Source organism: Rhincodon typus, chromosome 21 (assembly GCF_021869965.1).
Source record: "Rhincodon typus isolate 14 chromosome 21, sRhiTyp1.1, whole genome shotgun sequence".
Classification (NCBI taxonomy): Eukaryota; Metazoa; Chordata; class Chondrichthyes; order Orectolobiformes; family Rhincodontidae; genus Rhincodon; species Rhincodon typus.
The window spans coordinates 25,585,957-25,607,240 of NC_063352.1; the positions used below are offsets into that span (position 1 = coordinate 25,585,957).

General features: G+C 38.7%; 1 protein-coding gene across 2 annotated transcripts in view; it reads right to left on the reverse strand.

Moving 5' to 3' along the window:
* Positions 1–21,284, reverse strand: part of LOC109923361 (rho GTPase-activating protein 17-like) — a 110,776-nt gene that overhangs the window by 32,524 nt on the left and 56,968 nt on the right. For both annotated transcript variants that reach the window (XM_048609467.1, XM_048609466.1), the window contains exons 3-13: positions 16,420–16,524; positions 11,780–11,856; positions 8,422–8,533; positions 8,044–8,120; positions 7,401–7,518; positions 3,911–3,979; positions 3,668–3,749; positions 3,119–3,246; positions 1,987–2,098; positions 577–658; positions 356–436 (exon numbers count right to left, since the gene is read on the reverse strand). In XM_048609467.1, coding sequence (XP_048465424.1) covers positions 356–436; positions 577–658; positions 1,987–2,098; positions 3,119–3,246; positions 3,668–3,749; positions 3,911–3,979; positions 7,401–7,518; positions 8,044–8,120; positions 8,422–8,533; positions 11,780–11,856; positions 16,420–16,524 — 1,043 coding nt within the window. The remainder of the gene's footprint in view (positions 1–355; positions 437–576; positions 659–1,986; positions 2,099–3,118; positions 3,247–3,667; positions 3,750–3,910; positions 3,980–7,400; positions 7,519–8,043; positions 8,121–8,421; positions 8,534–11,779; positions 11,857–16,419; positions 16,525–21,284) is intronic.

Sequence of the window (21,284 nt, forward strand, 5' to 3'; positions counted from 1 at the left end):
AATTCCACATCTTTCTGTGGCAGAATTTTAAAGAACACAAAAAGAACATGCATTTCTGGAGTGCCTGTTGTGATCTCAAGAATATCCCAAAGCTAGCTAAATGAAGCATTGTTACTACTGTAATGTAGCAAACTTACGACCTCTAGCTTGCTAGTCCATTACCATACTTTCGTACCTGCATTTTACAAAAAGATCGATGTCAGAATTATCTAAACAATGGAAATAGTCTGGCTATGGAAAACAGAACTTAAAAAAAAATTTAGAAGAATGTTTTCTTTTGATTAGTGCCAGTGTTCAAGTCTCACTCGTGGCACATCATTTCCATAGGATCTATTTGAAGATTGAGAACACATACCTGAAGTTGGAATTGTTTGACTTTGGCATTTTGCTACAAGTTAGCCAGAGGGCTTGTAACTTCTTGTCCATGTCTGGTACGCTGTGATAGAATTGAACTAAAGTTAATTAGTAGGCATTGGGAAATTGCGAGTTCAACTTATCCACATTTGATTTACTTAAACGTAACACTGTATGAAACACAAGTATAACAGGGTGCAACGTAATGCACTTAGTCCAAACCTTGCAGCCTGGACCCATTCATCATAGAGCTGGTATGTCATTAAAGGTTCTGGTAGCTCTCTCAGATATGATTTCAAGGCACCTAAAGGCAAAAATTAAAAACAAGCTGACACAAGAAGGTACTCTTCAGGCACACCAACATTTGGCAATGATTTATTGTGCAAGCTAGAATCTTTTCAATACACACAATACATACCATAATAAATAAAGAAAAACAATGAAATGTGGTTCAGGTCAAGAGTTGGGATTTTAATCACTTACAGAACTTCAAGGCTGACCTCTTATCAAAGATTGTTAACTAATCCAAGGTTAAGATTCTACTGGCACCAGTTGCTTTTCAGTATTTCTCCCAAGTGTACTTTCTTCATGGCGGTAATCTAGTGAAGACTGGAAGTACACTGTTCAACCAGTCGCATCCGTGAGAGAATGTGTGTTGCAATGTTGCAATCTACTGATACAGTTGCCTTCCCAATTGGCTGTGGTTATAGTCTAGAAAAAACACAGTCCAATTTGCTTGCTCTTCCACAAATTAATCCTCTCCACCATTTCATTTCTGCTCTAACTCCAAGCGAGTAATTGTGTAGAATATTAAAATCCATTTATTTAGACACTGAGTTTAAGCACTTAATTCCGTTCCAAAAACCACTGGTGTCCATTGCAGCAAATTTCAAATGTGTCCACCATTAACATCACAGTGGGCCACTAATAATCAAGACACTTGACTGGATTAGCCATGTAAATACTGTGGCAATAAGAATTATTCAGAAGCAGGATATTCTCTGCCAAGTATTCACCTCCTGCCTCCCCAAAGACCTTTCCATTATCTACAAGGCATGGGCCAAAAATAGCAGTGAAAGAATAACGTGCCTCACTTGCCTGGGTGGGTTGTAGGTCCAACAACACTCAAGAAGCTCAACTCCATCCAGGGGAAAAATGTTACATTGACTGGAACCATATCCACCTCATTTAAGATCCACTCCCTCCATAAATGGTACACCAATGGTAGAGTGTGCACCATCTACAAAATGCAATGCAATAACTCACCAAGGTTTCTTTCAAAATCACTTCCAAACCCATGACCTTTACCATGTCGAAATATCATGTGCCTTGGAATCTGCTTCCAAGTGACATACTATCCTGACTTGGAAACATATTGCTGCTCGAAAATGCCACTGGGTCAAAATCCTGAAATGCCTTAAGGAACTACATTCTGAGAATCTATGCCATAAGTACTCCAGTGGTTTCAGCTAACAGCTCACCACCACATTCTCAAGGGCATTTAAGTGGGGGTCTTGCCAATGATACCCACATCCCACGAACACAGTTTTAAAAGTGCTTAAATTCTGGTAAAATTATAAACAGCTTGAATTAAATCCAAAATGCTTTGGCTTTCATACAAAAAAAAATTACCTGCCACAGCATGTTGATCAGAATAGAATTCATCCAGCTGTGAAGCAGAGCAGTCCAATGCAGCTTTTAGCTTTTTCAGTTTAGAGGCTCCAGCAGCAATCCGGAACAGCCCCTGAGTTACAATAGGACACAACCGTCACACATTATGAGGGGGATAGAAAATATGAAACCGAGACCAACCAGGAGAGACCGAGAATAGAACGAAGCTGTAAGACTTCTCTTAGCATGTGAATAATTAGTAGCAGTATGAGTTATCGTAGGTCGTATTAGCAATAAAGATAGTGAAATTTGCTTGGAGGAACAGAGCATGGCTATCATCCATTACTTTTTATTGGCATTTACTAAGGGGCAGGATACTGATAAAATATTTGTATGTTAAAATGACTCAACAGAGCCTGGTGTTTACAAGTGATTATTTTTCACATGAGGGCAATACTCCACTCCTAAGGCATGAAACCATAAGGTGTACTATTCAAGACTGATGTTTTTTTCTCCTTTAATATGTGCATTTGCAGCCAATCCATCTATCATCACTGGTATCCTGAGGCTGGACGTAGCGTTACAACAAGCTATCTTGACTGAGGTCATCCAAACCCCCAGAGATCTGAATCCAGGATGTTGTATCTATGTGGTTCAATACCTTAATCATTTACATTCCAAGCTACATTTCAGAAACTTAACACACGTTATATTTTATGCACAGATTCGCATTCTAACAGCCGCAGTCGGAATGTACTTCCAGCATCCACAGAGCTGAATGAACAATAACTCTAAGAAAAAAAATCTGCTTGTCAGTGGCATCAGATCATTGAAACTGTCGCCTCTATCCTCCTACTCTATTCAGCCTCAAGTATAAAAATCTGTATTGTAAATTTAATCAGCTCCTTGAACAGGTCCCAGGGTAAAATTGAACTAGAACGAGAAAAAAAAAATTAAGCATATAGAGGGAACATGCCAATGTATCTCTGGCAATCTCTCTTTTCTTTCATTGGCAAGAAAATGCAGTGGATATGCAGATCTGCATGATAACAAAAAAAAGGGTGAGATGTAGAAACTGGTGCATTGCTTAGGATGGAAATGAGAATTGATTAGTTACGCATGTACATGTATGTTTTAATCAACCAGATCTCACCTCCTCTTTCATACCAGTTTCCAACAGCATCATTACACATGCCTCGATAGGGAGTGCTATCTCACGACCACTACGTTTGAGATGTTCATCTAATGCTGTTCCAAATGCAGGCTTCTCTGTCCATGTATCTAAACAAAGTTAGTGGGAAAGAAATAAATTCACCAATTAACAAATTAAGACTAAGAGCCACAATAAAACTTTTGCTGCAATAACTACTGATTGAATGATTTAAGTTTCAATTTAATATGGCCTCTCTGTAATAAATTATCAAACATTGTTTGTTAAGAATGCAAATAACTTGAATAAGTCAACATGTTACACAAACCACTTATGGAAAGTTCAATTATTTTCAAATTTATTAACACCTTTTAATGTTGTAATTACTTAACTTATTAAATTGATGTATTGTTCAGAGAAAAAAATACTGGCTGAATATTTAGTTGGAAAATTTCAAAGAAAGTGTCAGAGTAAAGGCTGTAGAAGAGGGAAGAAAGTAAAATGATTGATGTCATACAAGCATCATGAAACTAAATGCTGCTAATACCATACCTTGCTGGTTTTGGATTGTAGGGAGAACGCCCTCTAGGACTTTTAGTGATTTTCTATGGTAATCTGCTTGCGCTTCTAATAACTGAGAACAGAACCCACATTGTCAACAAAAATTCCATTTGCAGAAGAAGTAACCTTAAGACTATAAATACAATTCTCGTAAATCTCAGCAAAAAGCTTGAGGCTTGGTGAAAGAAAGATCCAAATACATATAATGAGTCAGTGCCAATGTAAAACACTCACCGTTACAAAATATCTTGCATAATCACTTTCTTTGGAACTGAAGTTGTACATATCAGCTGCAAGTTGATCCTGCAAATGGAAGTGCATCATTTTAGAATCCCGAATACAGGACATTGAGATAACACACAGTACTGATTGCCAGAGATTACAAAGCTGGTTCACCAAATCAACAGTTAATAATTCAGAAGGTTTGGCAGCATCTGTGAAAAGAAAGCAAACTTAACATTTCAAGTCCAGCGATCCTTCTTCAGAACTCAAGTTGAGGTACTAGAGGACAGACAACAGCCATTATTAAAAAAAAGGGATAGATCAAGAAATCCCAAGACATTCAACCTCAGTGATGGGGAAGTTATTAGAAAGAATTCTGAAGGACAAAATATATCTAAATAAGAGGAGACAAAAATTAAATCAAGGATAATCAGCATGGATTTGTTAAGGGAAAGTCATGTGTGACAAATTTGATCAAATCTTTTGAGGAGATAACCAGGAGTGCTGAAGATGGAAATGCATTCGACGTGGTTTACATGGACTTTAGTAAGGCTTTTGATAAAGTCACTAGTGATACACTGGTCAAGAAAGAAAACGTGCATAGGATTGAAGGCAACGTGGCATATTGGATCCAAAACTGTCTGGGAGGCAGGAAGCACAGAATAATCATGGAGCGATGTTTCTGTGACTGAAAGTCTGTTTCCACTGGGATTCCACAGGCCTTGCTTCTGGGGCTCTTAATGTTTGTGGTGGACATTAAATGACTTGAACTTAAATGTAAGGGGTATGATCATGACATTTGCAGATGATACAAAAATTGGTACTGTGATAAATAAACAGAAAAGGACACCAGTAAACTGCAGGAGGATACCACAGATTGCTCGGTCAGAGCAATGGTAATAGAATTCAATCCAGATAAGTGAGGCGCAATGCATTTGGGAGGGCGAATAAAACAAGGGATTATGCTATGAGGTAGCACGTAGGAAACCATTGAAGATCAAAGGGAGTATGGTGTGCTGAAGGTAGCAGGGTGGGTAAGATAATGTGATTCAGAAGGCATATTGGGTTATGCCTTTATTAGCTGAGGCATTGAATACAGAAGCAGGAGATTTTCTGGAACTGTAGAAAATGCTGTGTAAGTCACAAAAGGAGTACTGTGCGCAGTTCTGATCATCATATTATAGTAAGGATGTGATTGCACTCGAGTGGGTGCTTGGCAGCTTTGTCAGGATGTTGCCTGGGCTGGAAGGTCTGAGCTATAAGGAAAGATCGGATATGCTGGGATTATTTTATTTGGAGCAGCAAAGATTGAGAGAGGACCTGATTATGGTATAGAAGATTATAAGCCGCATAGGTAGAGAAGACAAGAAGGCACCTTCACTAAATTGTAGAGGGTCAATAACCAGGGTGCATAGATTGAAGGTAAGAGATAAAAAGCTAGCAGGAGAATTAAGGAGACATTCTTTTTACTCAGAGGGTTGTGGGAAACTGAAACTCATTGCCTGAAATGGTGGCTGAGTCAGAAACATTTGTAACATTTAGGTAGCAGATATTCACTTGCATTGCTCAATAAGCTGGAAAGTGGGATCAAAGTATTCAGATCTTTGTTGATCGGCACAGTCATGAAGAATAGCCTCTTTCTGGGCTGTAGGATCAACGAGTTAAAACCAGTTTTTTCTGGGACTTTTCTCTCCACAATTCCCCCACGTCAGTAAAAATTGTGGCCTGTGTTTCTGGTGCTCCAACTTAGGTTCAAAAAAAAAATGGATAGTTCACACAGGCGCTATGAAGAAGTCAGTTCAAAAATTCAAAATGTGTCTAAAATTAGAACATGGCATTTTCAAAAAAAAGCTAAATTCCACCAAAACAGTGATCCAAGAAGCAATAAACCTCACTGCCAACAAGTTTTATAACTCATGTAACATTCAATCATATTCATCATATTCTTTGTTCTCCAGAACACATCTAATTTTCTACTTAATGTTTGTGGGAACCTGGGAATTTTTTTCAGAACAAACACGATTTCTTAGATGTGCAATATTTAATTTGATATAATCTAAAAGGATACTGATTCAATTACACTTAATTTGCTTAAATTCTTTTTCACAGAGCAGTAAGATCATCTATACTGAATTCCAATTACTCAACACCAACCTTCACAAAATCTGACTGGCTGCTTTCTTCAAAAGCATTCAAGTTAAAATCATCCTCATCTTTAGAACACTATGGTCTCACCCTACCAAATATCTGCAGTTTCTCTCAGACCCAGTGTTAAGCACCACATTCCTCTTTCACATCTTAGCATGATGATTCCTAACCTTGCTTCGACATGTTCTAATGACGTTTGGTTGGAAATATAGATTTGATTGAGAAATAAGTATAACTAAGTAAGTAAAACACACAGTTATGTTGAAGATTAATATAGGGGTTACCAAGAAAATCATTACAAATAGCAGGAAAACGATAGATCTGGGAGGGAGTGTGGAGATGACACACATATGCTATTACCTAAATTAGTGCTCAGCACAGACAAGAAAGAGTATAAACAAAAGTTCAGTCACGAGAAATGAAACCTAGAAGAACACTTGGCAACATCGCATCTGGTGTGAAAGTAACATGTTAATTATTGAAAATATACTGAAACAATCCAACAGGTAAGAATGGCAAAGATTCTTATAACATGAATAACATTAGAAAGAAGGATAAAAAATACTTTAAGACAGAAAAGTGAAACATCTTTATTGATAAACCTTGAACGAAGTTTTATTCTTTAATCTTAAAAGAATCAGAGATGAAAGGATTATGAAAAAATGACTAGATGCAAGCTCACAACTTCATAAAGGACTCTTCACCAAATAATTAAGGAATAATGTTACAGCAGTAACAAGTAATCCAAAACTGTACAAACTAATTAAGGTAGATTGTTGTACAAGTGTACAGTTTTGGATTATTTGTTACTTTCGTTAAACCCTTGTCATGCTACTCGTATACCTACCATGTCATTCGAGGCATTCGGTTTGTCTCTAGCACCACCTTATTTTTGATTACATTGTAATTATCCCTCTGCCTTAATTAAATGGATCATAGATCATCCCTTCACTTGCTATTCAGCTGTTGACACTTTTGATCACCTGCAAAGACTTGTTATTCAGCCTGTTGGCACTCTTAATTACCTGGAATTATCTTGCACCTATAAATTCCGTGCCTGTGTGCTTCCCTCCACTTCACCTGAAGGAGCAGCACTCCGAATGCTTGTGATTTCAAATAAACCTGTTGGATTATAACCTGGTGTCTTGTGACTTCTAACTTGTAATTTAAGACCAAGGAACTTCTGCACCCTCTACAACATTGTAACTTCCACAACAAATTACTAATCAGAGAAGCACAAATGATCAAATTGAAAAATATGTGCTGCAAATCATACCAAAATCCTTAAAAAGCGAATATCCATTATTGAAAAACAGACTATGATTTCTCCATTCAAATCACCAAATAAACATACCTTACACAGCTCCACTTTATTTCCAGCTTCATCCATTTCCTCCCTCAGTGAGTCAACTTTTGCTGCTATTGCTGGGAAATTGCCTCCTGAAAATGCAGCTTTGTTTGCTTGATTATACCTGAAACAAACCACATGCAATTGATCTTCAAATCAGATGCATTTCCTCAAATCTCGACACAGGTTCCAATCAAACAAGCTGCAATAAACACCAGGTCAGAGTCAAAACAGTGCTCAAATTTCTTAGGCTCCAGATGCAAACCTGCTTCCCGTTCCTCAGAGCTTTAAACTCAAACGAGCCCGAGCATTCTTAAGCACAACTACATCCAGTCTAACTTCACTAAGCTCAACGTTTCATCTTGCGCAAATCCTCTCAAATGCTCATTTTGGTTTATCAATAAATTGGTCCTAACTTTGGTTTGATTAATCATTCATTACTGTCAGTGATTAAGTTGATGTTATTGTCATTGATGGTTATTGTTTTGTTACTGTTGAGAATACTGGCTGGTGTGAAAGATGAAAAACAGATTACGGATGCTAATGAATGACTTGAAAGCTTTAAAATTTATCCAATCTAAAAGTGTAACTTCTGGTTACAGATATGGAAGTATCACATTAAATTCTGTTACAACATAAAAATTCTTACCGCATTTTTGCCGAGTCCCAGTCTAGTACTAGTTTAGCCAATTGCTTCCTCTGCTTTTGAATGTTAGGAATCTCCACCTTTTAAGTATGAACAAAAAAGTAATAACCAGTAAACAGGTATTTGCTACTATTCCACACAGTTTTCTTCTCTGGCCTCCTGAATGAGCAGCAGGTAAAGCAAGTGATTCTCAACCTGAAAATTTGGGCTGATGTCTCAAAGTGGCTACACATTGATAAATTCCTGAAGTTGGCATGTCATCCAGAAGTGCAGGGGTATGCTGAAACTGAGCCACTTACAAATAAATAAACAGAAACTAAAGTGTTAATTAAATGTTTGTGTGAAAGTATGAAAGGGGAAAGCAGCCAGGGGTTTACTCACTTCTGCCAGGTTATTGAATGGATCAAGGATATCTCTCTCAATTTGAGATTCATAGGAGGCAAGTTCAAACGCCAGTTTATGTTCTGCTTCACTGCATGTTTCCAGCAATTTCCTGAAACCAAACCAAACATTATCATGGGTACAAAGTAATAATGTTGATATTCCTCAGGATAATGATAAGATTCTTTCTGGACTAGTGCTTGCTTAAGAACGTCCTAATATAAATTAAACTGATATCAGATTTTAATGTTTTATTGAGTTCATCCAACATGATTTTATAAAGCTAACACAGCAGAATTCAAAAAGAAAATTCTAAATAAATCAGAAAACTTAATGTTCCATCCAGAAAAGATTCACACAGGAAAGCAGTGGTCTCCTCCAGCTCCTTTCCATTTGGCCAGTTCTTTGCTAGTTTCGACTGGCTTGTCCTTTCTTATTTGGTGAGTTGCTGCAACTGCGATCTATTTCAGAAATTAACTCTTTCTTGAAAATGGTTTATTCCCTTTTTTGGGCTGCCAGACTTGAGGTTTCCCTCTCACCATACTTGCCAACTGTCCCTGCCTGACTCCTAACTTAGTCTGCTTTGATGTTTGACAGCTTTTCCTGCTCCTCATCCATCAGTGACCTTCTTTATGATTTTCCCACAGGGATTTTTGAGAGGCAAGATTTGTTGAACACCCATGCAGCAGCCATATTCATTGTTTTGCCTTCATGCTCCTCACTGTTTCCAGTTGGTTATGGGTAACAGGCAGCATTGTAGACAGGCCTTGTAGAGACAGCCTACCCCACCACATCAGTTGCAACACTCCTCTGTTTGTAATCCTTTTCTAATTGTTTCAAGGTTGCGGATGGCTTATAATTGGCCATTATGTGACCAAATTTGCTGTTTGTCCAAAGAATTCTAGGCGGTTTTTGTGTAGCCCAAATAGCTGCGTAAATATCACCCAATAGAAATAGATGAAGAATGGGGGAGGATGGCTCCGTTGGCATTCACCTTCAAGACAAGTTTGACCTACTGCTTGCGGTCCAAATCCTGATCAGATCTTCGTGTTCAGTCCTGTTTGCAGTCAACTCAAGTGCTTGGTGAAGGGAAGTGAGCACATCCATGGCAGAAATAGGAGTTCTACAGATTGGTCACAACAGGGTTTTGTTGCAACAGCAGCATAAACAACAACATCATTGAGAAGATCAACCATGGTGCTTGTTTCCTGTTCCCCTTTCTCCTTGAATAGTGTAGTGACAGTAGGGAATTTCAGCCTCCCCAACATAAGCTGGGGTAGTCATTGTGTAAAAGGTTTGAAGGAAGTAGAATTCTTAAAATGCACCCAAGAGAGATTTTTAAGCTAGTATGTAAAAGGCCCTACAAGAGAGGGGGCAGTCCTGGATTTAATTTTAGGTCACGAAGTTGGACAAGCAGTTGAAGTATCAGCATTTTGCAGACCGCGATCATAACTTTGCTAAATTCAAGATTGTTGTTTTTCATAACAAAGATGGCCTGAGATCAAACTTCTCAAATGGGGGAAGGCTAATTTTAATAAAAGGAGATAGAATATGGCCAGGCTGGACTGGGAGGAGACACTTTCAGGCAAATCAGAACTGGAACAGTGAAATGCATTCAAAGAGGAAAATAGGAAGCGTATAGAGCCAATGTATTACAATAAAGACAAAGCTATCAAATCCTGTGAATCCTGGATATCAAGGGAAAGGCAGCAATGGATTAAGAGAAAAAGGAAGCTTACCTCAGATCCAGAGGACTCCAAACAACAAAGGAGAATTGAATGTGCAAGGGGGAACTTAAAATGGAGATTTGGATGGGGATATGAAAGGATACTGGCAGATAAAACAAAGGAAAACCCCAGTTGTTTTACAGGTATATCAACAGTAAAAAGATTATAAGGGAACAAGTACGGCATATTACGGACCAATGGTGGCAATTTACGCCTGGAACCAAAAGATGTAGGTAGGATTCTAAATGAATATTTTGTGTTGGTTCTCACTAGTGAGAGGGGCAATATGGGTATAGAAATCAGGGACAAGGTCTGTAATACAATTAAAGAAATTAGCATAGTCAAGAGAGGAGGTTCTGAGTGGTCTGGCAGGTTTAGAAGTAAATACATTTGCACGGTCGGACGAAATGCATCCCAGGTTGTCGAGTGAGGCAACAAGAGAGGTACCTGAAGGTTGGTGGACAGCCAATACGGTACCGTTATTTAAGAAGGGAGCAAGTAATAAACCAGGAAACCACAGGCCGGTCAGTCTAAGCTCAGTGATGAGGAAATTTTAGAATCAACTCTGAGGGACAGAATTCATCTGCATTTGGAGAGGCAGGGATTAATCAAGAACAGTTAGCACCGTTTTAAGGGAAGATCATGTTTGACCAACTTGTTGGAATTTTTCGATGAGTGACCAGTTACATAGACGAAAGCAAATTTTCTTGTTGTATTCTACTTGGACTTCAGCACTTTCGATAAAGGCCAAATGAGAGACTGATAGCAAAGGTAAGAGCCCATGGTCAAAGGAAATTTGGCAAATCGCATTTACAATTTGGCTAAGTAGCAGGTGATGGTTGATGGGTTTTTTTTCTAACTGGAAGTCTGCGTCTAATTTCTTCTTTCTTACCGGAAGTTTTTCCCCTTGATGGAGGGATCAATCTTCAGGAGACATAGATTTAAGGTGAGGGGCAGATGGCTTAGAGGTGATGTGAAGCAAAACGTTTTCACCCACAGTTGGTAGGAATCTGGAACTCACTGCTTTAGGGGTTGTAGAGGCAGAAACCCTCATAAAATTTAAGTAAGTATAGTTAGATATGCACTTTTAATGCTAAGGCATACAAGGCTACAGGCCAGTGCTAGAAAATGGGTTTAGAATAGTTGGGTGGTTGCATTTGACCATGAACATGATGCCTGCAGTTACCGGTGAACAATATACCTAATCAACAAACAGAATGTGCAAGAGACAGAAGAGTCTTTAGAAAAAAACTTTAAAGAACTAAAGCAAAATACTAATTAAATGCCACAGGCTACACCAGGCCACTCAGCAGTATCAAACACCCCAATATGTAAACACCACCAGCAAGAGACTTTAAAACACTGGAATACATATCAAGTCAAACAGCATTCAGAAACACGAACAACTTCTGATTCTTTTGTTGGGGAGGGGCAAGGCATGCGTGTATGAATCATTGAAATCCTGAAACATCAGTCTATCCTTTCTCTTTAGATACGGATTACTTCTGTAAAACAAGATCAATGCTAATTTCAGATTTCCGACATTTATATATTTTCCTCTTTATATAAAGGCACAACATTTTGGTATATTATATCCAACAAAGCAGCTCCATCATGGTTAAGTTACTTACGTAATGAGAGAGTCATCTCCTATTAAGGCAATTCCCTCCTGCATACTTTGGGAGAGAGCCATCAATGGCAACTTTTTCTGTTAATGTTAAAAGAAAACAACATTTCAAATCAGGGAGGAATAATACTTGGAATCATTTGTTTTGACAGCTTTATTAAGGTTTGTCAAATCACTGCTGACTTCACGCTGTAGTCATTCCACAAGTGATTCTTTACAACTGATTGGAGGAAAACCATCAAAACATTCTGATCTGATTACCTAAATACTAGTGTTAATTTTAAAGAAAAGGATGATTTTTAAGGATCTATATACATTTCTCCAATTGCATTTACAGAACTTCAGTACAGTACTTTACTGTCAATTCAAATGTGTCACTATGGATGAAGCTGAATAGCAGCTATCATGTGAAAGATAATAGAGGTAAAGCCTGTTGACATTTTGTGATTAAATTGTAATCATTTACACAGCAGAGTGAAGGGTTATTCACCAAAATTATCAAGATCGCCAAGTTCCAGTTATTCAGTAAGCTACAAGTTTATTAGCTATGCAACTGTATTCAGCTTCAGCACCCTGCTATCCTTCCTAATCTGTCAATCACTCTACATAAAACTCTCCTATTCTTTGACGTGACCATCCCCTTGACTTTGCTTCTCAGTACGAGGCTTAATAGCATCTCCTTCAAGCTGGAGAGGAACATGGAGTGGGAGGAGGAAGATTCAGTTGTCACAGTCAATGTGTAAACCAGTGTCATGGGTAGGAGGAGGAATGATGTTCTGGTAAGCAAATCTAAGGTGTGCAAATTAAAATGCAAAACATCAAAAGGCAATCATCTCTGGCTTGTTACCTGCACCATGTACCCATTGCCATTGGGTCCAGCAGTTTAGAGAACTGAATGCATGTCTCAAAGAGTTGGGTATGCAAAAAGGGTTTCAATTCATGGGGCACTAATATCAGTACTCAGAGAACAGAGAGCTATTCTATCAGGGTGGACTTTACTTGAGCTGTACTAGGATCAATGTCCTGAACAATCACAGTACTCGGGATGTCGACAACTCTCAACTAAGAAATGAAATGAGAAGGACAGACTGAAGGGATATTGAGAAATTCAAAGAGAAAGGTTGAACATTCAGAACAGCATAGCAATGCAGATAAAGCCAAAGTTCAACAAAAATTCCACATCATTGAATCAGGTAATGATAGGAAAGAGGGGTGAAAAAGTGAAAGTTCCTCATTTGAATAGACAAGGTATCAGCAATAAGGTAGATGAAGTAGTGGCAAAAATAGAGGTAAATGATTTGGGTCCAAAAACCATTGAGACATAGTTAAATGTTGAAAAACAAATATTCCAAGCTACATCTCACTTCAAAAGAGACAGGCACAACAGGGTTGCCTGTGAATGTAAAGGCTGACATAAAGGCATTAATGAGAAAGGGTCCAGCCTCAGAACAAAATATATTCTAATTAGGATGAATGGAAATGAAGAATCACAACCTTCAAGATGAAAACACTGGTAAGAGTGATTTATAGGACCCCAAACAGTAAGCATAACATTGGGCAGAGCATTAAACAAGAAATTACTGAAGTCTATAACAAAAGCAATGAGACAATTGTGGGCAATTTGAATCTTAATATAGACTGGGATAATCAAAATGGCAAGAGTGCTTCTGAAGATGTGTTTGTGTAGAGTTTTTGCAACATTTTCTTAGAGAAACGTGTCATGGAACTGAGGCATGAACTGAGGCATGAACCTATCTTTGATCCGGTATTGTGTAAGAGAGCAGGGTTATTTAGTAATATCGTTGTGAAGGATCCTCCAGGACACAATGATCATAAGACTATTGAGTTCCATCTTAAGATTTTAAAGCGATATTCTCCAAAACCAAACAATTTTTAAATTTAAACATAGCCATATACATAGAGGAGTGGAAATAGAACTATGGTTAACTGAGTTAATAGATGAAACTATATGGTTATAAACAAACAACGGGAAATGTTTAATCTAAATTTACAATAAACGTACATAAAATTGAAAACCAAAGGTTCACAGCTAAGATCCATCTATGGCTTATTCAGAAGTTAAGATCAAATCCACTAGTTTTACTGAAGGAAAATTCTGTTTGACAAATTTGAGGATGCAGCTAGCAACATTTGTGGCAATTTCAAGTTGTCAGGCAACTGAATTGTAAAGTGTCACAAGGTTCAGTGCTAGGACCTCAGCTACATAGATGAATCTAAATTAATGGCTGAGATGAAGTGACACAGTAATATATCTAAATTTGCTGAAGATATGAAGCTAGATGGAAAGGCAAGGTGTGGTGAGGATACAAAGAAACTGCAAGGAGATATAGACAGGTTAAGTGAGTAGGCAATAAGATGGAATATAATAATATGATTAAGTTAGTAACTATTCACTTTGGTCATAAGAATAGAAAAAGTAGAATTCTTTTTAGGAGTGTGAAACTTGTAATTGCTGACATTGAAATAGATTTGTATGCGTTTGTGCAAGGTTTGCAGAAAGTTGCTTGAAGATGCAGCAGTAAACAAGAAAGCAAATGGCATGTTGGCCTTTATTGCAAAGAGATTGGAGTACAGGAATAGAGAAGTCTTGTTACGATTGTAGAAGGCTTTGCTAAGACCATATCTGGAGTAATGGGAGCAGTTTTGGTCTCCAGATACACTTGCACTGGAGGCAGTACAGCAAAGCATCTCTGAATTAATCCCGAGCATGAGAGGGCTGTATTATGATGAGAGGCTGAGCAAATGGAGTCTATATTCTCTGGAGTTAAGAAGGAATAACAGATGATCTCAGTGAAACGTCCAAGATTCTGATGGGCTTGACAGGGTAAACACGGACAGATTATTTCCACTGGTGATGGAACCTAAGTATGTGGGCACAGTCTCAGGATAAGTTGCTGATCACTTAGTACTGAGACAAGGAGAAATGTCTTCATTAAAAGACTTGTGAATCTTTGGAATTCTCTGCCTGAGAAGTGGAGTCTCCATTATTGAATACAGTTAAGATTATAATACAGATATTTGGCCTCTCAGAGGAACAATGGAGGTGTTGAGCAGGCATGCAAGTGGTGTTGAAGTCCAAGTTCAAACATGAACACGTGAATGATGAATTAGGCTTGATGGCTTATTCCTGGTGTTATTTTTATTGCTTCTGTACCTCACTTGGTCTACCTACTCCCATCATCTGAAATACATGCAATAGCGTCTCTATTGACCACTCTACCCTTCACACAGCCTTATAACCTTATGTCCTTCCCAATCCCTCAAAGAATCCCAGGTCATTGGCAAATAGCATTTAAACTTCTAACTATGGCTAGCATTTGGACTGCAATCATCATGTGACTACCTACTGAATCACTCTCATTTCCACCCCTCATGCCTCAACCTATCCCACCCTCGTACCTATCTTCCCTGTTACGTTCATGAAGCACTGGAGAGAGTGTAGTGAAGATGTACACCAACGGGTATCAGAAATGATGGACATGCGCATCAGGAAAGGTAGTAGTAGCTGGGTCTCTCTAAAGACAACCAAGAATGACCTAATAGAGGGTTTAATAATCATGAATTGATTTGTCTCACATGGCAATCAATGACATCGATAGAATTACGAATGATGTTCTGAAGAGAGAATTTGAGGAGTCTTCAAAAATCTGGATTTCCAAAAGTTGATAAGGGGCTACATAAAATGTTAGTAGGTATCAGAGTCATGTGTTGGTGATAATACATGGGCAAGGCAGTACCATGAAGAATGGACAAGAGAACTTATGATCCCCATGTTTTTAATTCAAAAAAGGCATGATGCATAGACAAATTCCATTTTCTTGCTGAGGACAGGTCACTGCACATGAATACACATAGCTTTCAGCAAGTTTCCATGAGCCACATTATGGGCCAACTAATCTTCCATTGCTTGCAGTGTGATTATTAGCATGCTTTTATTTATTCATCAAGTGCCGTTCAATTGTGGAATCACATTTAATATTAGACATTATGTTCCGAGTTTTACAAACACAGATTGGATACAGTTCGTACACTGCCAAGTGTCAGCAGCCAAAGTTATGTACCTTTTGATACGATTCTGCCATTTGTTAGGGCATATGGCCTACATACCTGGCATCACACTGCCATTAAAATTCTTATATTACTTGTTTCTTTGGGAGACAGAATTTCTTTTTGACTTAATGACAGCATCACAGACTAATTGAGTCACACAGCATGGCAAGAGGCAATCTGGGTCAGCATGGCCTTGAGCACCTACCTACCCTAATTCCACAGAGGGAGTCTGTCTATCTATTCTGGTAGTGGAAAATTTCATTCATGTTGCTATTGTGATCCGACATCCAATTCCAGATGAAATAAAGATTCCTTCAGCTAAACATCAGGATGACTAAATATATTACCTATTGATTCCACTGATTCAGTGGAAGAAGGGTAGCCACACCTCATAAATGTGCTCCTGAATTTTTGTTTATTGAGGGTCAGAATTCAAATATATTTACAAGAGAGAACCGAAATGAATTCATTTAGATGAACAATTTCTAAATTTTCCTCAACATAACTGGGGCAAAACACTATTGGTTACATCTCCTTGCAAAACTCTTAACTCAGTGTAACAGTATTACTTACCTGTCTTTTCTCCACTTCTACACCTTGCTGAACCTGCAAGCATGCAGCGAGTCGTTTGTGGGCATTGTGGGAAATTATTCTTATTGCATCCATGCGTTTCTCAATCTTAACCAGAAACCAAAAAGAACAGCACATTTTAGTCACAATTAGATTCCTTTCTGTACTTCTTAATTACAAAATGTTTTCAATACAGGTGGCCATTCAGCTCCATCATGTCACTGCCGATTCTCTGCAAGAGCACTAAAGCAGTCCCTGTCTAACTGCAGCAAGACCTGGACAGTATCCAGTTTTGGCTCATATAAAGACTGTATAATTCTTACTTTTGATGGCGCACAAATGGGAAAAGGACGATTTTACAAACCAAACACGGTGTAAAGGATTACTGCTTCTTTTAGAAGCAAGTTATCTGACATTCATTCTAAAAGCTGCTTGCACTGTTGTTTGTTCAAGCAGTGGGGGAGCTTACTACAGTTGAGCTGGAGATGTGGGTACGTAGGAAGGCAGATTTGGTTGCTATCAAGTAATCAACAAGTGACTGGTGTTAGGAATAGTGTCCAGATGTTGACCGCAAAAGCCTTCTTTCTGTTCTAAAAATCTGTAATTGGTTCCCAGGTAGATCAGGAGTGTGAATGTTTGATTAGGAACCATAGGATCTCTGGAAAGGACATGATGTCCTTCCGAGGTAAAAACACCTTAAGCCTGAAGAATGCCAACTTATTTCCCTTCACCAGTTGTTGCAAGCCGTGGCTTTTAAATCAATATGTCAGACCTAATGGTTGCAAATCAGTTGCTCTGTGCCTCCAAGCAAATGAAAGTGCCCGAAGGAACAGCAAATCCTGACAAGCGGAAAGAATTGCTATCTGTAAATTTTTAAATTGCTCCCTGTACACCGAAGTCCACATCATTAATACAGATCAAGATAATTAGTGGTCCTAGCACTAAGTTCTGAGATACCTGAAAGCATAAATTCCACCAATTTGTAGAACAACTGTTAACCATGACAACTTATCGTCAGCATTCAGCCAACTCTACAATTACGTCACTATCTGTTTTATTCCACAGGCTTCAACAATGCTGGCAAGCTAATTGTGACACTTTATTAAACACTTCTTGGAACTCCATGCACACATCAATGGCATTACCCTCACTTAAAACAACTCAAATTTAAGGCACACACAATAAAGAGATTACACCTTTGAGGTCCAGACAAGTGAGTAGCAATTAGGTTCACGTTGGAACTTGTTGCACAAAGAGGCACTTTAAGGTTGACTGCAACTGTGTCAAGTGTTAGTTGGATTTATTCATTCATGGGATGAGGGCATTACTGGCCAGGAGGCATTTATTCCCCATCCCTAATTGCCCAGACGGCAGTTAAGAGTCAACCACATTGCTGTGGATCTGGAGTCACATGTACGCCAAACCAGGTATGGATGGCAGTTTCCTTCCCTAAAAGACATTAATGAACCAGATGGATTTTTCCGACAATGGATTCATGGTCATCATTAGACTTTTAATTCCAGATCTGCCATGGCAGGATTCGAACCCACGTCCCCAGAACATTATCTAAGTCTCTGGATTAACAGTCCAACGATAATACCACTAGACAATCACCTCCCAGGACATGTAAGGTTTGTCAATAGTTGTAAAGGTTATTAAGTTAAGGCCAAGTAAAATAAACGTAATACAAGTTAGCCAAAGTAAATTAAAACTAACACAAGTGAAGTAAAGTTAAGGCATGGCAAGGTGGCTCCATCGCTTCTAACACATGATCAAACGTATATGGGAAGTTCTGGCACTATGGTGACCTCTACAACCATATTGCAGGAAGTGTCACCAGCTACAGAAATTCGAGCTCCGAGTTTTGGAGATGGAGCAGTTCTAGAGTCACCTGCGCATTAGCAAGTCCGAGGCCATGTGGATAACATGTTCAGAGAGATGGTTACAACACAGGCTAGTGAATTGGTAATGCAAGAGTGCAGAAGGCAGGCTTGCTCATCAGCTTATCATTTTGGATACTGGTGAAAGTGTTGGTGAGTCAGAACAGTGCAGTCAGAATGAAGTTCGAGGCACATTGAGCAGCTCAGCTGTACAGGCTGGGGCGAAGAGGAGTGGTAAAGTAGTGATAGGGAATTCATAGTTAGGGGAACAGTCAGGTGTTTCTGCAGCCATTAGGGTGACTCTGGGGCATATCCCTGGTGCTAGAGTGAAGGATGTCATGAAATGGCTGCAGGACACTATTCACCTATCCCAGAACAGAGGATAAAACTTTTCCCATCATTGATATTATGCTGACAGGCCTATCATTGCCGGGTTATCCTCACATTCCTTTTTAAAATTTTGCATTTTTGAAGTGGTCTGGCACCACACCCATCTCTAAAGAAGACTGGAAGATTATGGCCAATCATTCTGTGATTTCCTGCAGCATTCTGGAATGCAGCCTGTTCAATCTTGACAGCAAGTATAACCTGCCTTTCTAAAACCTTCTCTTTATCAAGTTTTAGTTCATCCAGTACTTCAATTACTTCCTCTTTCACTATGACTTGAGCATTTTCTACTTTCTTGGTCAAAACAAACACAAAGCACTCACTGAGTACTGAAGCCATGTCCTCTGCCTGCGCACACATTCCCTTTTCGTGGACTGTATAATGGAGAAATCACTTGACATTGATTTTTAGGCAAGGAAACAATAAGTCCCGAACAAAGAAATATTGAAAAGAATGGTACAATATTTCACAATACCAAAATACTGTAGTGATTACAGAATTAAATACAAAATTCAAGTTCACTATGTGGAAAACATAGTTGAAACTGTCACCAGTTTCATCAACTGGCCACCACTTGCAAATAATATATCAAATATCTTGACCATCCAAAAAGAAAAAAAAGTCAACAACACCTATCACAAAGTACTTACATACAAATCAGCAGTGTTTCTTGACGACTACGCTGTCTGAAAGAGTTATAAACAGAGTGATAGAAAAGTGCCCTCTTGATTGCCACCAGATCCACAAACATTTGGTCCCTCCACCAATGACACCCACCATAAGTGTGTAGTATCTGCAAGATGCACTGCAGAAATTTACCGAGGCTTCTTAGACCATACCTTTCAAACCCATGATCACAGCTGTCTAGAAAGACAAGGGCAGCAGATATATGGGAACACCATCACCTGCAAGTTCCACTGTAAGCCACTCACCAACAAGACACCTTTCAGTATTATTGGGTCAAAGACCTGGAACTCCCTTCCTAACAGCATTGTGGGTGTTCCTACAGTAAATGGAATGCGGCATTTCAAGGAGGCAGTTCGCCACCACTTTTGGTAGGGCAACTAGGGATGGGCAATAAATTCTGGCCCAGCTAGCCTCATGACAGAAAGACAGACAGAAAAAGAAACATAGACATTACAGATGAGGGTCCTGGCCACATTTCCTCCCTTTGCACGCTATACTGGATTTTACCGCCACAGGTTGTTTATTAAACTATTCTCAAATATCAAATCTAACTAATCCTTTTCCCTCACAGTACCTCCGAGATCTCCAGACCTGGATCCCCTTTTTTCACATATCCCACTCATGAGCTTTCCCATCACTAACAGCACAACATTTAAGAATGTTAGATAACAAGGTATGGAGCTGGATGAACACAGCAGGCCAAGCAGCATTAGAGGAGCAGGAAGGCTGACGTTTCGGGCCTAGACCCTTCTTCAGAAAAATTTAAGAATGCTATCTAAGTTAGAGACTAACTTTTAATAAAGGGGTGTAAAAAAATAAATGAAATGCCATTGAATATTTGAACATTTTTAAAAGTTAATAAATTTGGAATATTTGAATAGCATCTTGGAAAATGATTTTCTTCAAAAAGAGACCTTCTGTAAAGAAAAAGTAATTGATTCAAAGTAAGGTTTACTTCAATGGGCAGACTGAAAAGCTTGGTGTATTAAACTAGGCAAATTAGAAAACATGATTTAAACCATATATCTCAGCCCATTGTTCCAAGTGATTCACATACAGACAGCTGACGTGTCAGAAGGTGATGAGAAGCTGTCCCAAATTCTATTCCTAGCCCATGATGAGTTAGGCAAGGCCGTTACTGCAGCAAATAGGGTTGGTCTCATTTCCACTGCACTATATTGGGAAGTGAGTAAGAGCTATTCCCTCAAGGTTTCTGAGCTGTTGACAGGCTGCCAGAGACACAATAAAGATTCGTGAGAATTGGCCTGTTCAGTCACATGAAGATTCAAAGCAAAACCTCACAACCCTAAGCAGAGTTCAAGGCAGTAGATCCCAACTACCTTCTTAAACACTGGCAGTGATGGGCAACAAGAACTGGCCTTACGAGAAGTACTCACAATCAAAGAACAAATAAAGGTCTATCACATATTATTACAGTACAGAAATGGAGCATTCTGCTCATGAAGTTTGAAGTGCATTTCTTCATCCAATCCAGTATATACGTGTGCTCATACCTCATGGTCTTGTACAAGCAACTACCTCATTCTATTTTCAGAGGTTATAGACTCCACTGTGACCATTCCTATTGTTACGAAGGTGAAGCACAGATGGTATTTATGCCTTATGAAATGTACCTTAGAAGTTAATAACTTTTTGGACAGGTCAGGTCAATACATTTCCTTGAGATTATCTTATGCATTGATCAAAATCAAGGATGTTTAAAACACTATGACAATATGGCGACTCTCAAATGTGATTTTTAAAATTAAATTTTGCAAATATTCTGAAGACAGCTCATATGTATCTGTGCAGTTTCCTATTTATACAGCCACATTTAAAAGAAATTGAACTTCCATGTAAGTCAGCACTTTGAAACAGGATTCTGAAAACCAGAAAAAGAATTTCACATATCTG